This window comes from Propithecus coquereli, unplaced genomic scaffold (assembly GCF_000956105.1).
Source record: "Propithecus coquereli isolate 6110/MARCELLA unplaced genomic scaffold, Pcoq_1.0 Scaffold1, whole genome shotgun sequence".
In the NCBI taxonomy this organism is placed as follows: Eukaryota; Metazoa; Chordata; class Mammalia; order Primates; family Indriidae; genus Propithecus; species Propithecus coquereli.
Window position 1 is genome coordinate 16,289,659 of NW_012133857.1, and position 27,016 is coordinate 16,316,674.

Genomic DNA, 27,016 nt, shown 5'->3' on the forward strand with positions numbered 1-27,016 from the left:
TTGAGGTTGCTGTGAGCTAGGATGACGCCACGGCACTCTAGCCTGGGCAACAAAGTAAGACTCTGTCTCAATAAAAAAAAAAAAAACAGCAGAAATGAAGGAAACATAGCATCTCATATCAACATGGATGAAGCCTAAAAATATAGTCAGAATGCAAAAAGAAAATTATAGGTTATGGCCTGAATGAGACACACACACAAACAAGGATGCTTACTCTTGACATTTCTATTTAACATAGCACTGGAAATCCTAGCCAGAGAAATTAGGCAAGAAAAGGAAATAAAAGGCATCCAAATTGGAAAGAAAGGAGTAAATTATTTCTGTTCACAGATGACATGACCTTATATGTTAGAAAACCCTAAAAATTCCATACCAAAACCAAAATTAAAATTGTTAGAGCTATTAAACAAATTCGGCAGAGTTGCAGGATACAAAATCAACCCACAAAAATTAGTTGCATTTCTATTCACTAACAATGAACAATCTGAAAAAGAAATTAAGGAAACAATTCCATTTATAATAGCATCAAAAAGAATAAACATTTAGGAATAAATTTAACCAAGGAGTTAAAAGACCTGTATACAGAAAACTACAAAATGTTGCTGAAATTAAAGAAGACATAAAGAAATCGAAAGACATCCCATATCCATGGATTGAAAGACTTAATATTGTTAAGATGCCAGTACTACTCAAAGCAACCCATGGATTCAATGCAATCCCTATCAAAATCCCGAGTTTTTTGCAAATAACCACAAAAATTTTGAAAAAGAAGAAAAATATTGGAAGATGCATCCTTCCTGATTTCAAAACTTTCTACAAAGCTACAGTAACTAAAACAGTATGGTAGTGACATAAGGACAGACAAATAGACCAGTGAAATAAAGAACCCAGAAATAAACCCTTGAATAGGTGGCCAACTGGTTTTCAACAAGAGTACTCAGACCACTCAATGGTGAAAAGACAATCTTTTCAACAGTGTTGAGAAAACTGGATATTCACATGCAAAGGGGTGAAGTTGGACCCTTACATCTGCCATACACAAAAGTAACATAGATGAAAGACCTAAATGCAAGAACTAAAACTATAAAACTCTTAGATGAAAACATACCAGAAAATCTTTGTGACATTTGGGGGTGCTTTCTTGGATATAATACCAAAAGTATAGGTAACAAAAGATAAAATAGACAAATTGTACTTCATCAAAATTAAAAGCTTTAGTGTATCAAAGGACAGACACTCTCAAGCATGAAATGACAACCCATAGGAGAAAATATTTGCAAATCATATATTTGATAAGAGATTAATATCCAGAGGGTATACAAAGAACTCCTACAACTCAACAACAAACAAGTCAAATAGAAAATGGGCAAAGGACTTGAATAGACATTTCTCCAAAGAACATATACAAATGGCCAACAAACACATGAAAAGATGCTCAACATCACCAGTCATTAGGGAAGTATAAAGCAAAACCACAATGAGTTACCACTTTACACCCATTAGGATGGCTATAGTAAAAACAAAAACAAAACGGAAAACCAGTGTTGATGAGGAGATGGAGGAATTGGAACCACTGCACGTTGCTGGTGGGAATGCAAACCGTTGCAGCTGCTGTGGAAGACAGACAGGATGGCAGTTCCTCAAAGTTAAACAGAGAATTACCACGTGATCCAGTGATTCCACTCTTAGGTATATACCCCAAAGAACTGAGAGCAGAGATTCAAAGAGATACTTTTACACTTATGTTTATAGCAGCATTATTCACAATAGCAAAAAGGTGGAAACTCAAATGTCTATCAACAGATGAAAGGATAAACTGAACAGCAGCCTTAGAATGAAATTCTGACGCCTGCTAAAACACAGATGATCCTTGAAAGTATTATGCTAAGTGAAATAAGCCATATACCGAAGGACAAAGACTGCATGATTCCACTTACATGAGGTACACAGAATAGGCAAATCCACAGAAACAGAAAGTAGATTAGAGGTTACCAGGAGCTTTGGGGAGGGGGACCAGGGGTTCTTGTTTAATGGGAACAGAGCTTTGGTTTGGGGGGATGAAAAACGTTTGGAAATGGATAGTGGTGGTGATGGCCACACAACACTGTGAATGTGCTTAATGCCACTGAACTGTACACTGAAAAAGGGTCAAAATGATAAACTTTGTTAAACATATTTTACCCCAAAAATATCACCAAAAAAAACCCCACGTGCAATCAATTCTGGATATTGTTAAGTCAGTCAAACGTGTGCGTGAGAGATGTATAAAGAACTGAGGACAGTAGTTACCTCCAAGCCAGGTGGTGTACCCTAAAGTTTTCATTTACACCTGTCATGTTTTATTTCTTAATTTAGGTGACAGGCACAGGTGTGTGCTGTGTCGTTTTACTGATGGTCTGAAATAACCGATAATAATGAAAGCTGACAAGATTAGGAGGCAACACAGGCAGCTTCGCCTGGCGTGGAGGAATACAGACAGACCCCACCTTTCTGAGGTGGCCCGAGTCATTCCACAACCCCACCTCCCACCGCAGCTCTGCTCCAGCACCTCTCCCTGCCACCCCCGCACCCCAGCATGGAGGGGACCCTACTTGTTCTCAGAGATGTGGGTCTGGCCTTCAACTAGGCATAGATCTCTCTGGCCCTTGGGCAGGGGTGGGACTAAACTGGGGCACTTCTGTCTGCCCCTCACACCTGCCCAGTGGAAACTTCCTCAGGTGCCTCTCCCGCCACCCATGAATCCCAAGCCCAGGATTTGCTGAATAAAGGAGAGAGGCGAGCCCAGGGCCCTTGCCCACTCTCACCTGCCTTCTCTGGGGCACATGTGTCCCAGCCTTGGCCCCAGCTCTCACCCCATATCGTGGCCAGGGGTGGGGTGGGCTTTCCCCTTCTTCCCCAGCTGTCTGCCTGGGCCTGGGGGAGGCTTCCACCTCAGAGCAGTATTTCCCTGTTCCTGAGACCAGGGCTCCTTGGGGGCTGCCTGCCCCTGCCCTCGGAAGGCAGGCCTTGGGGGGCAGCAGACACAAGTCACTCAGGCTCCCGGCCCGGCAGAAGGTGGAGGGGCCCTAGACACACATACTCAGCATGTGCAATGCCAACAGGGGGACAGGGAAGTAGGGCTAAAGAGGGAGGGGCCGCTACCCAGTGGGAACTCCTTAAGGGATCCCTGAGACCCTAATGCAATGCCCCTGCAGGCTCCCAGGCTGGGAGGGTGGACAGACTGACCGACATGGGGCAGGACTGAGAGGGAAGCAGGTCGGTGCTCCCTGGTGTTAGCAGTATGGAGGGTGGGGTGGGAATGGGACCCGAGAAAGACAGGAAGGCACGTGTGTTCATTTGCGGGGGAGGCGGTGATGAGGTGAGGGGAGGGGGTCCTCCCTACCATGGCTGGGGTCTGAAGTTGGTGGGTGGCATCCAAGCCTTCCTTCTGACTCTGGGTGCCTGTACCCCCAACCCGCCCCATTTCCTGGGACCAAACTTGGCCAGGCCCAGTCCAGCGCTTTGGCCAGGAGATGAGGATGTGGCTTTGCCAACGCCCCTGTATGAGGGAGAAGAGACTTTTGTCCCCGTGGCACCACTGTCCGAAAAGCAAGGCTTTGGTCAATTAAGACCCCCACCCCCAACACCAGGGATGGTGGAAGTGAGTGTCAAGTACAGGGCTGCCATGCCTCACCGGTTAGGCTGGTGCATCAACTAACAATTCTCATTTCAAATTCACAAATCAGTAGTTGAAGACTGATATTGAAAAGTACATTAAATTTTGTGGCCAGAACACTGACTGTCTTATGAAAAAAGACAGATTTCCATGTAATTTTGAGCACGTGACCAATTGCACAAGTTTTATAATTTTGGTGGAGTTAAGTTGCAAAACAATTGTGACCAGAATAAAAAACACTCACCCACAAATTCAGGAGTGCCCGTACTTGAGACACACTCTGTCTGCAGAGCCGCAGGGCTGCAGTGCTGACGAACCCTGTCCAGGGGATCCTAACAGCACTTCCTTCTTGGTGTGCACGCATGCGTGTGTGTGTGTGTTTCCTTTATAGCTTTTGGCCGGTGCTGTGAACTGTGCCCCACAGGGCCAGATTCTTCGGGCCACTGAAGTCCTGGCTTTTGCTGGTCACCCAGGAGGACAAGGCAGAACTCTGGAGAGGGATGGAGCACCCCAGCCAGGCCCTGCGTGCACAGTGATGCCCCAGACCTCAGCCCTGCAGGAGCTCTGGCCAGTCGAGGCCGATGATAAACAATGATTCTGCTTCGGGCACAGCTGGGGAGCACATAAACCTTTCCAGAAAGTGATGGACACATTGGGATTTTAAGGTACAGCCCTTTGCCTCAGCAATCCCCCTTCTAGGAATCTAACCAAAAGAAAGCTCCGCACAACTGGAAAATCAAGCACAAGGGGTCCATCCCTGTGCTATTTACACCAGCAAAGAATCATTAACAATCTGTCCACCAACAGCGGACTGCTCATTAAAAAGTAGGGCCATCTTTGTGAAAGAGCCCTGTTAACCCACTTAAGAAATGATCACGGAGCCCACGCAGCCATCCTAGATAAGGCTCAGGGACACCCGAGCGCAAAGCTCAGCTACTCACAAGCTTCAAAGCCTAGAAAGGTACTTCTCAGCCCTGAGCTCCGGTGCCCTGAGGCCAGCACTGCTCTAGGCCCCCACTTGACCTTCACACCCGTCACTGTGCCCACGGGCCAGGGTGGTGATGACAATCCTTCAAGAGAACTGCAAAAAATGTGGCAGGGGCCATGCCATCCTTGTCCATCAGGGGTCGTTCTCAAATGGAGGACTTAAGGCAGGTCACCTGCCTTTTCTCACCTTGCCTTCCAGTAATGGCTTTGACCTACAATTTGTGCAAGACCTCGCATGAGGTTATCCAGCTTCTAGGCTGGGCTTTGGGCAAGAAGAAGAGCATTGCTCTGTGGCTGCCTCTGTCTGACCACAGAACTCCACTAAACCATGGAACCCAACAGAGTCAGAATAATAGGAACAGCTCTCTGGGCTCCAGGTGCATGGACCACCTGCCCTTCCTCCCCCAGGGCCTTTGCATGTGCTGTTCCCTCCTCCAAGAAGAGGTCCCGGCCTCCTTTCACTGCACTCACTCACCTTCCTGCAGGCCCCACCAGGCACATTTCCTCTGGGAAGCCTTCCTTGCCACTGGCCACATCCACCCTGGGACTGCTCTGTACCACTTACTGGCACCTCAACAAACCAGCAGTGAGATGAGCTGTGGAAGGCTCATGGCCTGGTGGAGGGCTCTGCGGCCTTGTCCCCTGCCATGGCACTCTGCCATGCTGGCTAAGCAGACACAAGAAGGGAATGGGCCGCACGTGGCCCACGGCAAACCCTAGCTGGACAGTCGGAGATGTGGATGCTGAGCTCAAACACATGCACCAGGACCCACAGAAGGCACCACCCAGCAGGGGCACGGGGAATGTTCTGGATCCTGAGCTGGTGGTAGTTACCTGGGCATATACACAGATCAAAATCAACGTGACATGCACTTATTGCATGTCTGTTCTACCTCAATTAAAAAGTTTTTTTAAAACTTTTTTTAGCACGTTTTCTTCAAAAGTCAAATTTCTTTTCCTAGGATCTCATCTTCCACATAATCATGCACAATAAACAAGTGAATTGGAAATTTTCTTCCACTCTCCTGAAATAGCTGATTATTTTGCTACCTTGGAGAGGACTCCTGGACTGGGTGGATGAGGCCATGCCCGCTGGCCCCCTGTGCCCTGGCTGCTCAGTCCCTGCTGCTTGGGCAGAGCCCACGTGGCCTCTGGGCCCTCCTGGTGACGCAAGCGGTTGAGGGGGTACGGCCAGGCCACAGCAGGGCCGAGGCTGGTCAGGACATACCACAGGCCACCAAGAAAACCCCAAGGTGGGAGCCCTGAAGTCTGACATGCATCAAAGCTCTGCTGGGAGTCACCGTGTGACCCGGGGCAGGGGTTTCCTGCTGGTAACACGTGGGCACTGGCCTCTGCAAGCACCTCTGATGCTTGTGGCTCCTCAGAAGTGCATCTGCTCTGCCACTTCCCCTCTGCTGCCCCCAGGGCACCTCGTCAGCCTGTGGGACCTTGTGCTTCCCGTTCCAGACATCTGCCCTCATAGGCACACCCCACCCTCTAGCTGGCCCCACCTTTTCTAAAACCAAAAGCAGGGAGCAAGGTGGGGGGGACCTAGAGTCCTAACACATGGGCAGGGGCAGGGGACTTGACCCATAGGGATGGCTCCTCAGGGACAGCTCCTGGGGGTCACCTGCCATTTCTTTCCCCCACAGGTATGTGTGTGGCTCCAATCTGAGCAGGTGGTGTATGCACTTAAGGTGCGTTTAGGAGACAGGGTGCGACAGAGGTTGCTCCTGGAGGACTCAAATCCCTCAGGTCCCTCTCCCAGAGTCAAGCACTGGGAGGTGAGGGGCGGGAGTGCCTGCAGCCGGCCCCTGAGGAAGGGGGACCCCTCTAGACTCGAGCTCCCTACATTCTGGCTGTACTGTGCCTGGGTAAGTGGGCTCCACAGCACGGAAGGCCTCAGGTGAAAGTGGGGACACCGGCTGGAGCTGTGCGTGGGTAAGTCTGAGCGAAACCAGAGGCAGGCGCAGGGGCAAGACACCCTGGTGTCCTAGCACTTATGCGGTAATGCAGCAGAGAGGAAGACGAGCCACTCTTCCCGCCTCCCTCTTCTCCTCTCAGGGGCCACAAGAAGGCTGGCGTCCCGGTGACCACAAGTTACCAATCTGCCACCCAGCAGAGCCCACGCACCCAGCTGCCTTCCCACCACACACGTTCACTCACAGAGCAGGCGCTCAATAAATGCGTGTTTGTGGCGGGTATCTAAAAATACACTGTCCACTTTGGGAGAAGAGGCAGACAGACATGGAAACTGAGGCAGAGGGGCAGTAACTTCTCTTGGAAGGGTGGGGCTGGCACTGCAGAATCTGCCCAATTTTGCCCACCCCATGGATGCTAGCAGGACCAGGCCCCGTCATCTCCCACGGGGACCCTCTCCACAGCGACCCAGCAGTGTCCCTGCTACTACTGCCCCTCCCCATGCCACCCACAGCAGGCCAGCAGCCAGACGGCCTCAGAGGAGGGGAACACAGACCAGCGAAGTAGGAAAGATCCAGGTGAGGGTCAGCTTGGGCCTCACCAAAGTGACTTCACACACAGGGGACAACTGCAAACGGACTCTTCCCTCTAGGCAAAGCAGGGGCCTGAGTGGGAGAAGGCAACACCGCCGACGAAATATCCCCGCCAAAAAGTTCAAATCTGAGTCTGATCACACTTCTAGATCCATGTACCGATTCGCAGGAAAGGCAGAGGTCAGAGGGCCACGCAAAGGTGCACCATCAACAGAACCCAGGCGGAGGCAAGCCCCACACGGTTCTTCAGCAGTAACGCAGGGAAGCCTGCAGATCAGGAGAGGACACGACGCGCTCCTCCTCGGACCCTGGGGATTTGAACACTGAGCGGACATTTGAGAATGTTACCAAATCACTGTGTGTCAGATGTGAAAATGGTCCCGTGGTTAGGCTGTTTAAACGCGCCCTTCCAGGAACCCTCGTACACCGCTGGTAGGAATGTAAATTAGTACAGCCACTATGGAAAGCTGTATGTTCCTCAAAAAGCTAAAAATAGAACTACCGTATCATCCAGCTATCCCACTGCTGGGCACATATTCAAAAGAAAAGAAATTAATATACCGAAGAGACGTCGGCACGCCCACGCTTACTGCAGCACCCTTCACAATAGCCAAGACACGGAACTGAGCTAAGTGCCCAGCAAAGGCTGAACGGATAAAGAAAGCGTGGTGCGTGCACACAGTGAATATTAGTCAGCCATAAAAAATGGAACTGGAGGCCATTGCGTTAAGTGAAACAAGCACAGAAAGACAAATATTGCATGTTCTCACCCACATGTGGGAACCAAAAAAAGAAAAAGTGAATCTCATGAAAACAGAGAGTAGACTGATGGTTACCAGAGGCCAGGAAAGCGGGGTGGGGATCAGGAGAGGTTGATGAATGGGCACGAAATACAATTCGATGGAAGAAATGAGACCTAGTGTTCGCTAGATCAGTAGTGACTATAATCAACATTAATCTATGACACATTTCAAAATAGCTAGAAAAGAATGATTTGAATGTTCCTAGCATAAAGAAAAATAAATATTTAAGGTGATAGATATTCCAATTACCCTGATTTGATCATTGCCTAGTATATGAATGTAACAAATGATCACATGTATCCTGGAAATATATACATCTACTACATATCAATAAAAATAATAATAAAAAGTGTAGGAAAAGTAAAAAAAAAATTATATAAACTTATAATGAAATAAATTATATTAAAAACAAAAAAATTAACACACTCTTTCAAAAATACATACTGAAAAATTGACAGAAAAAATATGACATTTGGGATTTGGTTAAAAATCACCCCAGGGATTGGGGGGGGGGGGCGCAGATAAAATAGGATCATCCACAAGGTGACACTGTCGAAGTCACATGATGGGAACACAGAGTTCCCATCTCAATAATCTCTTTTGGCAAATTTTGTATGTGTTTCAAATTTTCCTTAATAAAAAGGATTTCTGGCCAGGCGCGGTGGTTCACGCCTGTAATCCTAGCACTCTGGGAGGCCAAGGCGGGCGGATTGTTCGAGCTCAGGAGTTCGAAACCAGCCTGAGCAAGAGCGAGACTCCGTCTCTACTAAAAATAGAAAGAAATTAATCAGACAACTAAAAATATATAGAAAAAATTAGCCGGGCATGGTGGCGCATACCTGTAGTCCCAGCTACTCGGGAGGCTGAGGCAGAAGGATTGCTTGAGCTCAGGAGTTTGAGGTTGCTGTGAGCTAGGCTTAGTGTGTTTCAACTACCAGGGTCCCTCCGGGGAAGTGAGACTGTCTCAAAAAAAAAAAAAAAAAAAAAAAAGGATTTCTGAAGTTGTTATTTGAAATCTCAAATACCTCACTGGAGGAATGAGATAAAGAAAGAGGGCAGGAGAACATTCAGGCAGACGGCGAGGTCTGGGGCGGGGGACTTTGAACCATTCCACAGAAACTTGTTGTCAGCTTCCTCTTTCAAGTGCACTTTTAAGCAGTTTTTAAAATCTCAGTTAAAACACACCCACCCCATACCCAGAAGTGACAGGGTACAATGCACTCTGCCACCAGCACCGGCCCACACGCTATTGTGATTGTCTGCGAAAGATAAGCACAGAATCAAAAGTCAGAGTTGAGAAACTTTTATAGCAATTTGACGCGGTGACCTTATGTCTGCTGAGTCTAATAAGAAGATAATGGGCTAATATTTCATATATCTTTGCTTTTATTATAACTACTAATTTTCGTGGTATTTTAAAATTTGGCCTATGAAAGTTCAAAATTTTAAAAAACAAACACTCACCTGGGCCTTCCCCGCAGAGAGTTTGGGAAGCACTGTTATGGACCAGACACTGACCCCTGGAGACCCCAAACCCATCAGCTCAGGTGACCAGCCGGAGGCCTCGAAAGCGTCCCTTCTAACGGTTTGCTGTGCTAGCTCGAATACTTGCCATAAACAAGTCATGGGCAAGAGAGTAGCAGCGCTACAAGCTGTTTGATTATTAAATCCATGCTCACTTAACACACTTCCACGCCAGCACAAGCAGGGCCACCTTCAGCAAGTGCGAGCAAGGCCCAGCACGTGTGCTGAGTGCCCGTTCTGGTCAAGGCACCTTCACGAGCTGTGCTTAGACAGCCAGCTTTCACACACATGCCCACTACTATTTCCCTTACAAACGTCTGCATGCGGTTAATTGCAGAGGGTCCCAAGATTGCAAGCTGAGCTGCTTAAAAACTGACTGCTTCTTTGTATCAACTGGGAATTATCATTAAACTACGGTGCAGAAATAAATCAGGAATTTGGGTTAGTGGAAGATACCAACTAGCACCCCCGGCTCCTGAAAATGGTATTGCTGTTCTCACTATGATATGCAAAAAACAAGCAAAAAAAATCATACATATAAACTTATAAAATAAACGCACACTACCATGGAACATCACCTGTATCTATTTTATGCACTGGAGCTCCATGCTCAAGTTGCGCTGCTTTAAAAGAGAAGGGAAAGTTGCTGGTGGTCAGGATCCTCATGCTGCAATCTCAGCTCAGCCACCTCTCACAGCTCAACATCTCTGGGCCTCAGTTTCCTCAACTATGTAATTGGGACAGAGCCACCCATTTCACCAGTTTTTTTATTAGGGCAAAAGGAAATAAGAGCTAAAAACACTTCAAAGAATTAAAAGCACAAAGCTAAAAGCACATGGTGATTTTATCAAGTTCACAGCATGGCCTGCGTTTCTCTTTCTCTCTCTCTCTCTCACTCGCACAGCTTGTTTCCTCCTCCAGAAAGTGTGATGTTACACCAATAATAATATCACTAATAACAGATTAAGTCAAGTATCATTGATCAAAAACATATCGCCGACCCTGCTGTGTGTACCCAACACGGTGCTAACCGCTTTCCCCCTGAAATCTCGGGTGATCCTCCCTATAGCCCTGCGAGGTCCCCTCCATCACCCCCATTTACAGATGGGGCTTTAACAGAACAACAGTACCTGCCTCCTCTTCTGCACTTTCCTGAAGCCCTAATGTGATAACAACAGATGTGAAAATCAATACAAGTACCCAGGGGACCAGCCACGGGAGTACAGCCATGAACAGGACACATGACCCGCGACTTCATGGGGTCTCATCCTAGGAACCAGCAAGAGTGGTATTAACGCCATGTTAACACCGAGGCCTGAGTCTGCGGGCTTTCCTGGGCCAGCCCCTCCCTTGGAGCAGAAAAAATGTTTGTGGTTTGTGGCCCTGTTGGGATGGTGGTGGGCAAGCCCTTGATGTGGCTTCAGGTCTCTGGCTCAGAGCAGGCATTAAAGTCAGCCCTGCTAAGCCCAACCTGCCAAGCAGGAGCAGAACACAGGGCGTGGGAGAGCACGGAGGACGGGAGTGCTCCCAGTGGCTCCTCTCCCAGCTCGGGCTAGCCGCAGAGGGCCCTGGGAGGTGGCCAGGATTTGCCAGAAACAGCTCACTCTTCACAAGACAATGAATCCACTGTTGACCAGCCAGGACCTTGATTAATATTTGCAAAAGAACCAAGTGGAAAATTCCACCTGTGTGGGTGGAGGCTGGACCTGCAGGATATGTCAACAACCCTGATGGCCTTGCTCCCTCTAGGATGGATCAGGCAGAGAGACAAAGTTCTGAGTACCAGTGACAGAATCTCGGGCCTGTCATTACTCTTGGGTCCAAGGGAATGTCCCTCCGCAGAACACAGACATATTAGGTTTTTTTATTGTCTTGCCTCTCCTCCCCCTGAATTTACACAGCACTTTTCAATCCTTCAACTTTCTTTCCTATCTCCTGTCTCATCTGAGCCTCCTAACCGGCCTGCTAGGGAGGCAGGGCTGGCATCAGCACCGGGTTACGCGTGGGGACGCTGAAGCCCCAGGAGTCCCAGAGCCTCGCTCAAGGCCAGCTGAGGGCGAGCGAGGTGCAGGGCGGGCGGTGGGGGAGCCAGGTGTCTCGGCCCCACGCTGCACGGAGCCCGTGCGAGGCCAGGGCTACCAGAGTGGTCGTCCAGGCTCCAACAGAGGCCCTGACCTTCACCCTGCCTGTGGGGAAAAAGGAGGAAGCTCAAACCAGCTCTCTCTGGTGCGCAGGCCTAGGCGCCAGCCTCGGAGGAAGGAATGCACTGTTTACTTACTCACCCAAACATTTGACCAGCGACTACTAAGCCCTGGACATGAAGCCACACTGTGTCAGGTGGCTCCTTCAGAAACCCAAACCTAGAAGAATTTATGACTGAAGGGAGAAGGTCAGAAAATCTCCAAAGGTTGCTTCTCTCCTAGACTCTAATCACCTCATCACTACCATCCTGCCTCACCCGCGCCAGTTTACATGAAAAGGACCCCGAGGCTCTGAGAACAACAGAGACTTGCCAGAGGTCAGGGAGAGAGAGGAAGCTGAGACCTCTGACCTGCAGTGCCCTGCCTCCAGTTTATAAAGCCACAAAGTTGTCAGGCTTAGTCATGTCCCTTCCAGCAGGCCAGCTTGGAGGCTGCAATCTAATCACCAAGGACCTTTCCTGGGGAAACACTTGGGGCATGGCCTTCTGAGCCAGGTGAAACACCAGGTGCATCCTCACACCCCACACTCCACAGCCCCTCTGCAGAGCTGGCCTGGGGAGCACCCCCACCTCTAAAGCCCAGGGGGCCAGGGAAGTGTCATCTCTGGACCCAGGACGGCGCAAAACCCACTCAGGCTGTGTTGTGGGTCTCTGTCTGGCACCCCCTGCCCAGGTACCCCTCCTTCCACTCCTCCTCCCCACAGGCTCAGCTGCCCCCACGCCACCGTCTCCTCGTGCTTCCTCCTCTGCCCACCAGCTTCTTAACAAAACCACCTCCCGTGCCACTCCTATTTCCTCCCATGCCCGTCCCACCTATTCTTGCCAAGGCCACCGTGATGCCATTGGTTCCCCTCAGGCCAGAACCCCTGGTCCCTTTGCCCTTCCTTACTCCCAGGTTTTCCTGCTGCAGCGGCTCCCAGTCCTCCCTTCCCTTCGGGAAGCTCTCCTCCCCCAGGGCCCTATCCTCCTCCGCACCCCCGCCTGGGAATGTCTGGCTCACAAACCCTGTCTGCAGGCCTAACCTCTGCATCCCTGGTGTCCTGGAGCCCTTGCATCTTAATGGCGCCAGCTCTCCACAGCAGGGACTCGGATACTCACTGTGAGTGAACGCGTGTTGGTGAACAACTGCCCACTTGCTGGTCTCAGAGGGGCTGGCTCCTACCCACCCTGCACAGCCACCCTGGTGTCCTTTCTAAAACTGAAAAGTGACCACTACCTAAGCCCCTGCCGTGGTTCACTACTGCTACTGTGGGACAAAGTTCGCTAACCCATCTGCACTTCCACAGCAGGGCGGGCACCTGTGTCCTTGAATATACTTCTCACTGCACTCCTCCTCAGTCCAAGGGCATCCATCAGCCAGCACCCAGGTGTCTTTCACCTTTGCACCCCAGTAAGTGTTTGCCGAACAGGAAGATGACTGTTAGAGCTGGAAATGCTCTCAGGGACCACAGGGCCCAAAGCAACTCGGACAGGGTGGCCCGGCCCCAGGCAGGGGTGAGTACACAGCTTCACCTGAGGGATCCTCCTTGGTCAGGAATCAGACCAATTGTCTGGAAATGTCACCTACAACCCCACATACAGGCATGCCAGAGACCCCAGCTGACCCTGAGGCTGGGGACTGGGCCCCACTACACGCAGGCCAGAACACAAACCTGGCAGGTGGACCAGGCCGGGCACACAGTGGGGCCCCAGCAAAAGCAGTTGCTTGACTCAGTACAACCTCTCACCAGCTGACAACTAACCCATCCATAAGTTCATATCTCTCTCTAGGCCTCTGTCTTCTCATCGGTAGCATGGAGCTAATTCAGCCTACAAGTTTAAGTGACTCTCAGTTGGTCACCCCAGCCTGGTCCTGGTCCTTTGCAAACGGAAGGGGCTGAAGCAGTGGCGTTCTAGGCTCTGTGACTTTACTGTTAACCCAGCTGATCTCTGTTATGTTAACCTCCCAAACCACTGTGTCTCAGAGGATGGTGCCTGGGCCACCCCAGAATTACAGGGGAGGGGGCTGTTAAATGCGGCTCCCGGCCCAAGGTCGGGTGGCAATCTCACTTTAGACAGCGCCGAGGGATCCCGGCACAGTGACACCTGAGAACCGCAGCTCCAACAGTGCGGAAGGCTCCCGCCGCCGGAGAGACCCAGGTGTTGCTGTCAATCCTGATTCCGTGGAAATACACATTTACCAGGAAACCTGGGGAGTGGGGATTTCTATCGCCAATAAATAACGTGTAACTTAGTTCTTCGAAGAACTAGCTCCCCCAAATAAGTCCAGGAGGCTTCGCTCACGCGCGTCCCGCCCCTTTTGTTTCCCAGACTCGGCGGTTGCGTGAAGGGGCCCCAGTCTCCCGACCACCAACCTCCGCCCCAGGCCTCCCGGAGCTCCGTGCGGGGCGGCCCCCACTACTCACCCGCCGCAGCGCGGCCGAGGGCCGGGACAGTCGGCTGCCGCCGAGCAGGAGCGGGAGGGCGGGGGAGGGTGGCCCTGGCCCTGCCCCTGCCCCGAGGCACTTTAACTGGCTGCGCGGGCGCCCGGCGCGCTCTCCGCGTCCGGAAGGGGTCAGCCGGCCGCTCGGAGCCGCTCTGACCGGGTCCGCTCCGGGGCGGGGACCGGGTCGCGCGGCCCGACGGCGTGGTGCGCAAGGGACGCCTGGCTCACTGCACGCACGTGTGCGCGGGGCCCGGTGCGCGCCGCGGCTGCTGGAGCTCGGCTCGGACCCCGCCCATCCCTCGGAGCCCCGCAGGCGAGGGCTCTGCGACCTGCCCCACCCTCGGAGCGGGCGGCGGGGCTCGGGCGGCGCTGCGGGAGGCGGAGCCGGGAGGGGGCGGCCCCGGGCGCGGGAATAAGAGCGCAGCGGGCAGCTGGCCCGGGTCCCGCGCGCTGCCCTGGCGATGTCGCTTCTGCTGTTGAGCCTGGTGGCGCTGTGCAGGAGCGCTATGCCCCGAGAGCCGGTAAGCCCCCGCCCGCACGCCTTCCCCTGTTTCGGTCCCTGGAGCCGGACCCTGACGGTGTCTTACCCGCCAGCCGGCGCTTCTCCAAAACCGTGGACCGCCGGCTGGACAGGGTATCTGCACCCTGTGGGGCAGCCTCGATGAGCCTCAGAGCTCCCTCAGTGCAGCTGTCCCCAGCCTGGCGGGCATCGGCGTCAGGCTGCTTGAGTCGGGGCGTGGGGACCCCGTACTCTTGATCCTGTCATTTATGCTCACCAAACCTCCGTGTCCTCATCGGAAAAACGAAGGGTGGTACCTAACTCACCAGGGTCTCCTGAGGAACTGAGGGTCTGCAACACAGCAGCAAAGAGCCTGGCGCTTACTAGATGCTCATTATTCTTAGGGGTCTGCCCACCTGTTGGGGCACAAGAACTGCTTCTCCATTAGCACCCGCCTTTTTTTGTCATGTTGTCTGCCTTGTTCTTTCATGAAGGCAAGTTTCCTTTCTTCCCCAGCGCCTTGAATGATTGAGGGAATCTTCTGATCACTGAGGAGGAAAAAGCTCATCCCCAAAATAGCATTCGTGATTATATCCCTGCCCTCTGCCTATAGCATAACAGCATGGCGGTGACTTGTTGATGGTTAGGGAAAGACAAACCCCATTCATTGTTGCCTGCTGTCCTCAGCGCCTATCCTTGCCCTCTGTCTCAAGTTCCAGGCCCCCTTGGCTGTTTCCACCAGAGGAAGAATTCATCCCTTTGCTGTAACTGCTGTGTAAGGCCAACAGTTTGAACTCTGTAACGTTTAGACTGCTGCTTGGCTTCTTCCTAAAACTTGTCTCACCAGCCCTTTGACAAGAACTCAGCTCCCAGTATGGTGGCTTATTTCTTTTTCTAAAAAGTCTGATTTATCCTTTAGAGTTCATTTTTAAAAAGACAGAGGAGCGATTGATGATTTTGCCTAAACCCAAATTACTCAAACAGAAGTCTTGCCTTCTGTTTTACAAGATGTTTGGAAATGTGGACACTTAGAGGGATCAGCGTCCAGAGCTGGTGGACTTACCACACAGTCTTGTCATTGGAACTTGCTGCTGCCTACAAGTTAAATATTTTAGGTTCAGTATTTTACTCCATAACCAAAGTACAAATTATTTTTTCTTATAGAAAGACATGAGCAGTTAACTTCAAAGGGTTTAGTACCAAATTTTCTTAGACACTGATAATCCAGATTTATTTTTTTTAAAGTTCTTTTAAAAAGATAACATGATGAAATCAAAGTTGCTGTGGTTTTCTAAATAATAGCATAGGTGAGCCTTTTTGTATTAGCAAGGGGAATATTTTGGCCTAGCACAGTGGTTCACACCTGTAGTTCCAGCACTTTGGGAGGCTGAAGAGGGAGGATTGCTTGAAGCCAGGGGTTCAAAAGCAGCCTGGGCAACATAGGGGGACCTTGTCTCTACAACGAATTTAAAAATTAGCCAGTCATGGTGGTGCACACCTATAGTCCCAGCTACTAGGGAGGCTGAAGCAGAAGGATGGCTTGATCCCAGGACTTCTAGGTTACAGTGAGATATGATTGTGCCACTGCATTCTAGCCTGGGCAACAGAGTGAGACCTTGTCTCTAAAAAAACAGAAGGGGAATATTTTAAAGAACCTGGGGAAGGTACCATGGACTGCATTCATAGCTTTCTTCCTTTCAACTTCTTAGCATAGCTACTCCTTAATCTGGGGAAACTCAATAAATACTCCAGACCATCCTGAAAACCTACAAACATTAGAGTGTGAAGGGACTTCGTGATGGTCCAGAGTCATCCCCTGCTTGTGGCAGGGAAGGCTGACAGAGAACAGGTGGAGACCCACCCCTGGTCTTCAAGTGTGTGGGCTGGCTTAAGGATCCAGGTACACTGATGGCGAATCCATGGGCCATCATAGCCTACAATGAAGCTGTGATGTGGAACCAGTTTATCTTTTCTGTGAAATTTGGTCACTTGTTTATGCATTTAAGGGACAAGATGGCGTGTTGTCTAATTCAGCAGAGGAAGGCTTGTGGTTTGCTGGCTTCCACATGACACTTGGTCTCTTTCTCTCCTGCAGACTGTTCAGTGTGGCTCTGAAAACGGTAAGCGCATTAGGGAATGGGTATTGTGGGCTTTGCTTTGGAAGCATAGTTGTAATTTTAAGGGGGCCTATACATTTAGGACATCGGAGACCAGGCACAGGGTGAACCATTGCTTTGTTAGCTGATGCAGATGAAGTCTCTGTCTGTTCTGGGAGAATAAAGAGGTGTTTCAGATGGGCTGGCACAGCAGGGTAGGACTTGCCATGCAAGGCAGAAAGTGATGCCTGCCGCTCTGCAGAGGGAGATCACTTATAGTTGGGACCAGAAAGCTAACGTTTCATAGAAGAGTGGGTGTTTGAGATGGTAGCATTTGAAGAATGGGTGGGCTTCTGCCCAAGAAATGTGGGCAAGGAGGGTGAGCTGGAGGAGAGATGGCACCAGCAAAGCCTAGGCAATGGGAACATGGGGGTTGTGCGGGCCAGCTGGCTGGAGTCCAGGGCTGTCCCTAATAAACACGTTAAATACACTATATATATATATATCCTTACATACACAGGTATCTAGAGTGGTCCCAAGTGCTCTGTAGGTTGGCACCAGGAGATTGAGAGTATTTCTCTTAGGTCAACATCACCTCGACTGTAAAACAGCCAGCACCAAGAAACACTTGGCCTACCTTAGCAGGAAGTGACGCCTTGTGAATGGGGATGGACCAGGGTGGGTCACTGAGAGGAGATGGCATCAGATGGGGCTGGGAAAAGGAGTGTCACGGGAAGTCTTGCCTTTTCCCAGGGCCATCTCAAGAGTGGGAGAGCCCACACAGTCTGACCCCAGGAGACTTGAGGGATCTCCAAGTGGAACCTGTTAAAACCAGTGTTGCAATGGAGGACTATTCAATTTTGATGAATATAAGCTGGATACTCCGGGCAGATGGTAAGTGTGCCCCAAATATAAGGCGTTAAGTCTCTACTAAACCAGAAATGTGCAGACTATATGACCCATTAATTCCACTCCTGAGCATTCCCAATGGAAATAAATACATTCACCAAAAGGCACATCCGAGGCTGTTCATAGCAGCATTATTCATAACAGCCCCAAATTGGAAAGGACTGAAAGGCCCAACAGCAGAATGGAATCACCAAAGGATTCCATTATAGCAGTGAGAGTGAATGCTCTGTAACTACACACAATATGCATGAATGTCACAAACGTGAGAAGCCAGATTCAAAAGAATTCGTACATTTATATCTGTGTGCATGCCTACAGTCGTACATGCTGATTCCATTTACAGAAAGTGCTGCAAAACTAATCTAGTGGTTAGAAGTCAGGGTAGTGGTTACTCTTGGGGTAGGCATGACAAAGGAAGCATGAGGGATGCTCCTGGGGTGTTTCTTGACCTGTGTACTGGTCACATGAGTGTGCAAATGCAAGTGGTACACTTAACGATCTGTGTGCTTTCTGTATGTTATACTTCGTGGAAGAAGATAGGGTAAGGCAGAGATGATTCCCCCTAGTTTAGGAAAAGCATGGCTTAGATAGGTGACTTCTCCACTTCCTAAATGACATCATGAAACTCTTGGCATTTCCCCAAGATTACATTGCAAGGCAAGTGAAGTTCCTTTGATGAGCTAATCTTGGGATCCTAATGCCCACATTTGTGGTTTCCATCTGCTAAATTCAGGTAAAGTCTATCCATTCAAGAATCCATGAATGCCAGGCACAGAGAGATGAGTTGGCTGCGGTCTCTACCCAGCAGGGCTTTCAGGGGAGAGGGGGAGGCAGACACAGGCAATGTCAGGGGAATCCCAGAAGGGAGCTGTGCTCCATCTGAGTGGGATGGGGCAGGGTGGCCCAGGAGAGGGCCCCTGGTGAGACTACATTAAGTGAGATGAGGCAATAAGGCTTTGGCCCCTTACCTGGCACCAGAGGGAACTCTTTTTTGGCTATTGTCATAGGCTATGGTGCATGAGTTAGACGGGGTTTAAAGAAGTAAGACTTGGAGGAAGAGAATGGGAAGAAAGGGCTTTCCAGAGAAAAGAATCAGCAAGGACAAAGGTGCAGTCAGATCAGGCATGGTGTGGTGATTACTCCCTCGGAGGGTCTTTGTGGGTTCTCTGAGGCAGGCCTGTTCTTCTTAATAGACCCAGAATAATGCAGAGCTACAGTCACCTTTGCAGGCATCCTACAAAACCCAGGCTGACCTCTGAGAAGAGGGGTGCTTGGCCTTTGGTCTTTGAATTCAGATCTGCTGCTGCTGAGCTTTGTTAAGTTTAAGGAAAGCTCCCTGCAACTCCCCACGCCTCACTCACTCCATCTGTAAACTGGGCAGAATTGTTCCTACCTTTTAGTGCTGTTGTGAATAGGAGCTGAGGCGTAAAGGAAAGCATGCTAGCAAAATATCTAGCATCACGTCAGCCACACAGTAAGTGCTAAATAAACAACTGCCCTCTTGCCTATCTCGGCAGCCAGCATCCGCTTGTTGAAGGCCACCAAGATCTGCGTGATGGGCAAAGGCAAATTCCAGTCCTACAGCTGTGTGAGGTGCAATTACACAAAGGCCTTCGAGAGTCAGACCAGACCCTCTGGCGGCAAAGTAAGCACTTTTAGGTACTTGGCTAACTGCGGCAAGCTGGGCCCTTTGGGGAACATGGATGACATGCTGCACAAACAGGCTGGTGAGCAGCTATGACTCAGCTCAGAGCTTGGGGCAGGATGCCTGGGTTCAAATCCCATTTCTGGCCACTTGTCTACTCTGTCCTTTGGGCAAGTCAGCATCTCTAGTCCTCAATTTCCCTATCAGCAAAGTGAAGGGAGCCAGATAAGTTATATCCTGACTGTAAAATTTTACACTTCTCTGATTCTGTGACTTACACTGGCGAACTGGGTGGTGCCCATTCCCTACGCAGACACTGGCTAGAGACATACATTTCTGCAGAAAAGGAATGAAATTATAATGAACAGGGCAACACACAGAGGTACTGTTTCTGCATTGCACGGTGTGTCGGGAACTCAGGGCTCCTTGCTTTGCCTTTCAGTGGACGTTTTCCTACCTAGGCTTTCCTGTGGAGCCGAACACACGCTATTTCATTGGGGCCCATAACATCCCCAATGCAAATATGAATGAAGATGGCCCTTCCTTGTCTGTGAATTTCACCTCAGCAGGTAAACTTCCTCATTCTTCTACTGTTCTGTCTTGCCTTGCCTGCTTTGGGGTATGTGGTTTGGAGCAGAAGCCTGGGGACTGTGGATTAGGCCTTTGGCCTGGCCAAGTGTTTCCTCACCTATAATATGGACATGGTATAACCACACCTCACTCACACAGCAGAGAGGATTAGGTCAGGTGAAATGTAGGAAAAAGCCCCTTCCTGTGTGTCAGGGACGGTGCTGAGTACTTGACATGTGACATTTCACTCAAGCCTCCCAACAACCCTGAGGTTGGGACAGCCCCATGAAGAAATTGAGAGGTTAAGTGACTTGCCCTGGGTTATACACACAGTAAAACTGAAGCTGACATTCAAACTCTGGTCTTTCTTGACCAATGCACTTTAGCTGCTTTTTATGTCATTGATGCAAAACGTTTGTTCGTTCCAGTCTTGGCTTTCTAGTGGGCTGCGTGTGGCCAGGCCTCTGAGGATCTGCAGACTCCAGTAGGCTTGTCCCTGGGCTGTCTATGAGGGGCAGGGTGGTACTCAGTGGAATGCCAGGCCGTGGTGGGGAAGAGGCAGGTTCATGTGTACGAGGGGCCCATCTGGGCTGGGTCACCTGCTCTGTGCCCCAGTGCTGTCGTCTGTCTCAGGTGAGCCGTCAAAGCCAATGGGGTAATTTCCAGTTTGTTGTTGGCCTCTGAGATCGTGGTCCAGGGTGTTTTTGGTGCCGTACCATTTACTACACAGCAGTTTCCAGCTTTCTTGATGAGACAAAACCTCATTTTGTTTTTAAATAAACTTCTTTATTTTGGAATAAGTTACATTACAGAAAAGTTGCAAAGCTAATAAAAAGAGTTTCCATATACCTGTCACCCAGATTCTCCTATTGTTAACATCTTATGTCGCCATGGTACGTTTGTCAAAACTAAGAAACCAACATTAATACATTTCTATTAGCTAAACTCCAGACTTTATTTGGATTTCACCTGCTTTTTCATTAATGTCCTCTTTCTGTTCCATTACGTTCAGTCCCTTGTGTCTCCTCAGTCTCCTCTGGGGCGTGGCATCCACATGACATCACTGCTGAGGTTCACCTTGGTTAAGGTGGTGCCTGCTAGGTTCTCATGTAAATCTACTCTACGTAGATTTCTCAACTCTAGGTTTTGGAAACAAGTCAGTAAGTCTACCCCACCCTAGGGTGGAGGTCCGGGGGTAGATTAAGTTTCATGTCTTGGAAGAGGCAGTATCTACAAATACTACCCAATATTTCTAAAGAGTCTTCTCTTGGGGATCACAGATACGGTTTGTTTTTTGAGACAGAGTCTCACTCTGTTGCCCGGGCCAGAGTGCCATGGCATCAGCCTAGCTCACAGCAACCTCAAACTCCTGGGCTCAAGCGATCCTCCTGCCTCAGCCTCCTGAGTAGCTGGGACTACAGGCATGCACCACCATGCCAGGCTATTTTTTTCTATATATTTTTAGTTGTCCAGCCAATTTCTTTCTATTTTTAGTAGAGACGGGGGCTCACTCTTGCTCAGGCTGGTCTTGAACTCCTAACCTTGAGTGATCCTCCCCCATCGGCCTCCCAGAGTGCTAGGATTACAGGCATGAGCCATGACGCCCGGCCACAGATACGGTGTTTTTTTTTTTTTTGAGACAGAGTCTCACTGTGTTGCCTGGGCTAGAGTGCCGTGCCGTCATCCTAGCTCACAGCAACCTCAAACTCCTGGGCTCAAGCAATCCTTCTGCCTCAGCCTCCCGAGTAGCTGGGACTACAGGCATGCACCACTATGTCCAGCTAATTTTTTTTTCTATGTATTTTTAGTTGTCCAATTAATTTCTTTCCATTTTTAGTAGAGACGGGGTCTCGCTCTTGCTCAGGCTGGTTTTGAACTCCTGAGCTCAAACAATCTGCCCACCTCGGCCTCCCAGAGTGCTAGGATTACAGGTGTGAGCCACCGTGCCTGGCCACAGATATTTAAATTAGACTCTGGTCATGGGGAGATATCTTTGGTTTAACAATAAAATGTTAGTGTCCCATTTAAATTTGCCATCTTATATCTGGAATGTTTTGGCAATTCGTTACAGGTGTGGTATGCCTGTGTGTGTGTACTTGTTGGCAAGAGGGTGGAACAGAGATACCTTTTCTAAAATGTAAAAACTTTCATATTTCCAGGCTGCCTAGACCACACAATGAAATATAAAAAAAAGTGCATCGAGGCAGGTAAGTAAATACAGCATTTGCAGCTGAAGGCCCTGCGTGATGGCTTGGAGTCCTGTAAGCCCTTTCACCTGCCCAGACACCAGCACTGCCAACCTGTGGCTACGGGGACCTTGAGAACCTTCTGTTTGGATTCGCAAACATTCAAGTGGGAGTGTTAGCTAAAGGAATGACCTAGAAGCATGCCCTTATCCTGTGTCCTCAAGGGTGATCACCTTTCACATGCTAGATTATTAGAACCCAATCCCTTCCCCTTTAAGTTTGCAATAAGCGCCTTTAGAATAATCAGTTGCTAATGCCTAATTTCCAAGGGTTTGTGTAAATTTCTGGGTAATGTTAGGACGCTAAATGAGGGTGTGGCATTTGGGGGGATTGTTTCCAAACTTTTAGGCACTCTTCACCCCACAAGGCCTCCCTGTGTACGCTGTCAGACTGAGCTGCATGTGCTGTCCTGGTGAGAAGGCAGATTCGGAGCACCGAGCTTCCTTTCTCGCCTTCCCCCAGAGTGATCTGTAGGAGTGTGAACACCGGGGTGTGAGGAGGTCGGAGGGCCTTGAACTCCTAAAGATAGTTCTGAGCCAGGGCCCGAAATGGTCTCCCAGGTGGGGAAGATAATTCATGCTGTTATATGTCATGTTCCTGGAAATCAATCTAATCCGTATTTGCAAGTCACATCAATGTGACAATAGACTTTTTCTGACAGAGTCGATCTCTCAGGGTATCCTCTAAGCTTTGAGCCATTTCCTTCTTTCTTTGCACCCAGTAAAACTGGCAGAATTGTCTGATAGATGAGGTTCCTGGAACACAGAGTGTTCTAGTGGTCATATTCCTGATCCTGAAGTCACTTGCTCTGTAATCTTAGGCATGTCTCCTAACGTGTGGCTCCTTCTCCCCATCCTGGGAAGGAGAAAACACTGACATCCCTCCCACCCCCGCCCACTGCCAGCCCTTATCTCAAAGCAGAGGTTAAGAACCCAGTCAGAGCCTCCTACCACCCCCAGCCCAGGGAAGCTATTTTCAGCAGAGCAGCGAAGCCGGATCCCTATACTTCTCTTGGATAGCAGATACTTTGGGACTCTGGGAGCAATGATAAAAAGTTCGCTGTGTAGTGGTGTCCCTGTCTCTTAGATGTGTGCCTGAGAACTTAGATTTGTTTTTGCAAAGCCCTTTGGGGAATTTTAATGAGGCAGGAGGTAGCAGGTTCATCCACACGATTCTCTCTCAACTCACAGGAAGTCTGTGGGATCCAAACATCACCGCTTGTAAGAAGAATGAGAAGACAGTAGAAGTGAATTTTACAACCAGTCCTCTTGGAAATAGATACATGGCTCTTATCCTGAATAACACCGTCATTGGGTTTTCCAACGTGTTGGAGGTACTCTTTCCCTTCATTCCCTTAATGTCACCCCCATCATCAACCTCCAGCTTTCCTTAGCTTGTTGATGGAAAATGAGGACACTTTAGGATTCCTGAACAGCCTCTCTTTGGAGACAGCACACGACTGTCTATTGTCCAAATGTGCTGGGCCATTTCGGTTAATTCAACAAATAAAAACAAGTCTCTGTGGGTATCCTGGGATATGTCACTGTGAATCTAAAACCAAAAAAAGTAGGAGTTTCAGAAGTATGAAATGAATCCTTGTTCAAACATAATCTAATGAACTGAAAGTCAGTTTGAAAAGCAAGGCTCTTTCACTGGTGGTCTTTGATCTGCTCACTCATGACTTAATTCTTGACTGTCTCACTTATCTGCACCAGAACAAAGTATCGCGAACTTCTGTAGTGATTCCGGTGACTGGGGAAAGCGAAGGTGCCGTGGTCCAGGTAAAGTTTAATAGGTGCTTTGGGGAGGGGAGGGATACTAGAAGACTGACTGTTCCCCCATAATTGCTTTCGATGAGTCCTCTTAAGGATGAGTTCCTTCTCTCCTCCCAAACACACTCCTGCCAGCAGACTCGAGTTTAGTGATGTAAATGGAGGCTCCTCCTCTGCAGTCTCCATGGTGCTGAGGCCAAGAAGCTGACCTCGCAGTGGGGGTCCTTTTGCCTGTATTAGTGGCTGCTCACTTTCCAAAATGCTTTTCTTTCCATTTCTGTCACAAACACTCAGGGATGGGAGTACCATCTTACTTCCCCAAGCCTCAGTTTTAGCAGCAAAATGAAGTTGCAAAGGATTTGAAATTGGAAGGTCTGGGTTCCACATGAGTGCATGAACTTTGGAGAGGGACTGCCTGTCCTCTCAGGGCCTCCGCTGACCAAGGCAGAAAACAGGAAGTTGGACCCATAGATGCCCTCAGGTCTCTTTCAACTCTGCGTTTATAAAGTGGGGACATGGAGGGTCCAACGGGACACAGCCACACCCAGGAGAATAAGGAGCTTTTATTCCTCATTCTCTGGAACATGAAATGCCCAGATATGCTGGCAGGGGCAAGCACATTACGACTACACCCCTTTTCTAGGGAACCACAGAATTTCCTAGTCCTAGGGGACCTGCCTGTTGTAAAGCACCGACTGAAGTCATTAAGAGCACTACTGCTCTCTTTGTCTAGAGGAAATATTGTGTGTTAAGATGTGACCTAGCCCTTTCAGATAAGGAACCCAGCATGTTAGTTACATGTACAGAGTTTAGGTTCAGAACTTGGGGGTCTTAGGTGTTTCAGTCTCAGGTCACTGGTTTGGATTTTAGGACTTTGTTACAGATGTGTGACCAAGGAAAAAATGCCCATGACAATGCTAGATGTAGGGCTGAAACCAGAAAAAAGGGAAGAGAAGGTTTGGTGAAGTAGGAATAATGTTGAGATTTTGCTCTGAAGCATATTGTGAACTTTCTGTCTCTCGTTTTTCCTCAGTTGATTCCATATTTCTCTACTTGTGGCAACGACTGCATCCGACACAAAGGAACTGTTGTGCTTTGCCCACGAACAGGTGTTCCCTTCCCTCTGGATACAAGTAAGTGCTCCATTGTTTTCATAGGATGATCAAAGCAGTTCAGGACATAAAGGCCCCAATTTTCACTGCCGCCCACTCAGTATGTGGCAGGGCATGTGCACATGGGGAGTGTGAGGGGTCCCTGCCTATGTATGCTGAACTGGGATGCAAAGAAAGCCACCAATGCCGTCCCAGAGAGCCTACGACAGAGTAAGAACAAAGGGTTTATTTGTAAAACCACTCACAACCCTTTATGAAGCAGGATACACCGAAGAAAGGAAAAAAATAAACAGCATAAAATGGATGTTCTAAGTGTCACAAGGATCTGCTGAAAAAGGTCAATGGCACAAAATGGCTGGGTGTACAGGGAATACACAGTCTCGGCGGCCCAGGCTGAGCTGTTACTGTGACTTGATGCGGTCACACAGCCAACATTTGAATAAACAAATCAGGAATACTGGCACCAAAGACACACCTTACTGGTGCCTGAGAGCAACGTGTTCTGCAAAATGTCTCCCTAGATTTAGAGAAGTGTCAGTTAGTTCTTTCATTACAGATGGACAAATAAAATGTTGCCAGAACTAGCCCAGGGATGGGGTCAAAAGTTAGAAGGTGTCATTCTTAGAATCTCAGCCAAATGAAGACAACCCAGGTGCCTAACAATCCCGACTTCTGCGTAGGCACAGGGCCTCATGGATGCTTGGGCACTTTGTGCCTGAATTTACCTGAGCCTCGATGTTCCTGTGAGGGGCTGGCATTATCCCCAACATGTATCAGTCTAACAAAACAGCTTTTAAAAATGCCATCTAGACTGAGCATGGTGGCTCACACCTGTAATCCTAGTACTTTGGGAGGCCAAGGTTGGAGGCCAGGAGTTCAAGACCAACCTGAGCAAGAGTGAGACCCTGTCTCTATAAAAAATAGAAAAATTAGTTGAGCATGGTGGTGTATGCCTGTAGTCTCAGCTACTTTAAAGGCTAAGGCAGGAGAATCACTTGAGCCCAGGACTTTGAGGTTGCACTGAGCTATGATGACGCCACTGCACTCTAGCCCAGGAGACAGAGCAAGACGCTGTCTCAAAAAAAAAAAAAAAAAAAAGCCATCTACACATACTATGTAAGTAAGTAACTACACCCAGAATCCCAGAATAATACTGATTCCTCAAAGAACAAAAAACCAAATGTGTACTCTGGTTACTACAGTGAAAATGCCTGTGCAGGTAAGGAGTGAGAGGCCAAAGAGCTTGTAGAAAACTGTTCTTAATCTCCTGGGTCCCACATCCCTTTTGAGAATCTAATGGAAAAACAGATTAGCAGACTCTCAAAAGATCTTCTGACCCTTGGTTTTAAAGCGATCTAAACTTCTACAAAGTATAGAGTAAAAAATCTTAGTTTTCAAACAGGAGATAAACATGGTTTTGTTTTGCCAAAGGTGAGTGAGCTTTGTTTTCTCCAGACAGCAGCGTGTTAGGAGGCTGGCTGCCTCTCCTCCTCCTGTCTCTGCTGGTGGTCACGTGGGTGCTGGTGGCCGGGATCTATGTAATGTGGAGGCATGGTAAGCGCTGTAATTTTTTAAAAATATCCTAATGAGGAAATAACATTAAAAAAAATTTTTTTTCCTGTTGCCAAGCCACCTGTAGCAGATAAATTTTGTTCAAGGAGGTTCCTCTAGAGGCAATCACATGCTGGCATTTCCCAAAGTTAGACAGCATTTATTTAATGCCTTTCGGTGTTCCTACAGACTGACAGGATAATGACTGGATTACATCTGCCAGGTTAAAGCACAGTCAGGACTTCCAGATCTGGTGACTGTCACCTGTTTTATTTTTACCATTGAGGTAACTGTAAGTACTGAAATGGGCAAAAGAGGAATGGTAACAAATTGCACTTTACCTGTGACAGGTACTCTATGCTAGTTCCTAATTTTTAAAAATAGCTTTTCTGAGGTGTAAGAAAAACATTCTTGGATTCATATACGGTTAACCCTTGAATAGCACAGGTTCAAACCACATGGCTCCACTTATAAGTGAATTTTTTTCAGTAAATATATTAATATTAGAA

The 27,016-nt window shown here is 48.9% G+C and overlaps 2 protein-coding genes across 3 annotated transcripts in view; one reads left to right on the forward strand and one right to left on the reverse strand.

Moving 5' to 3' along the window:
* CHDH (choline dehydrogenase) overlaps window positions 1-14,148 on the reverse strand; it is a 25,228-nt gene extending 11,080 nt beyond the window's left edge. The window contains exon 1 of one of the 2 annotated variants that reach the window (XM_012638194.1): window positions 14,088-14,148. The gene's annotated coding sequence lies outside the window, so the exon portion shown is untranslated. Of the gene's footprint in view, window positions 1-12,780; window positions 12,819-14,087 lie in introns of those variants that run through there. The other variant, XM_012638202.1, reaches the window with a different exon arrangement.
* Window positions 14,149-14,557: 409 nt separating this feature from the next.
* IL17RB (interleukin 17 receptor B) overlaps window positions 14,558-27,016 on the forward strand; it is a 17,360-nt gene continuing 4,901 nt past the window's right edge. The window contains exons 1-10 of the mRNA XM_012640531.1: window positions 14,558-14,628; window positions 16,702-16,726; window positions 17,456-17,596; window positions 19,129-19,256; window positions 19,699-19,825; window positions 21,986-22,033; window positions 23,263-23,406; window positions 23,780-23,853; window positions 24,878-24,977; window positions 26,412-26,510. Of these exons, the coding sequence (XP_012495985.1) occupies window positions 14,569-14,628; window positions 16,702-16,726; window positions 17,456-17,596; window positions 19,129-19,256; window positions 19,699-19,825; window positions 21,986-22,033; window positions 23,263-23,406; window positions 23,780-23,853; window positions 24,878-24,977; window positions 26,412-26,510 (946 nt within the window). The 5' untranslated portion in view covers window positions 14,558-14,568. The remainder of the gene's footprint in view (window positions 14,629-16,701; window positions 16,727-17,455; window positions 17,597-19,128; window positions 19,257-19,698; window positions 19,826-21,985; window positions 22,034-23,262; window positions 23,407-23,779; window positions 23,854-24,877; window positions 24,978-26,411; window positions 26,511-27,016) is intronic.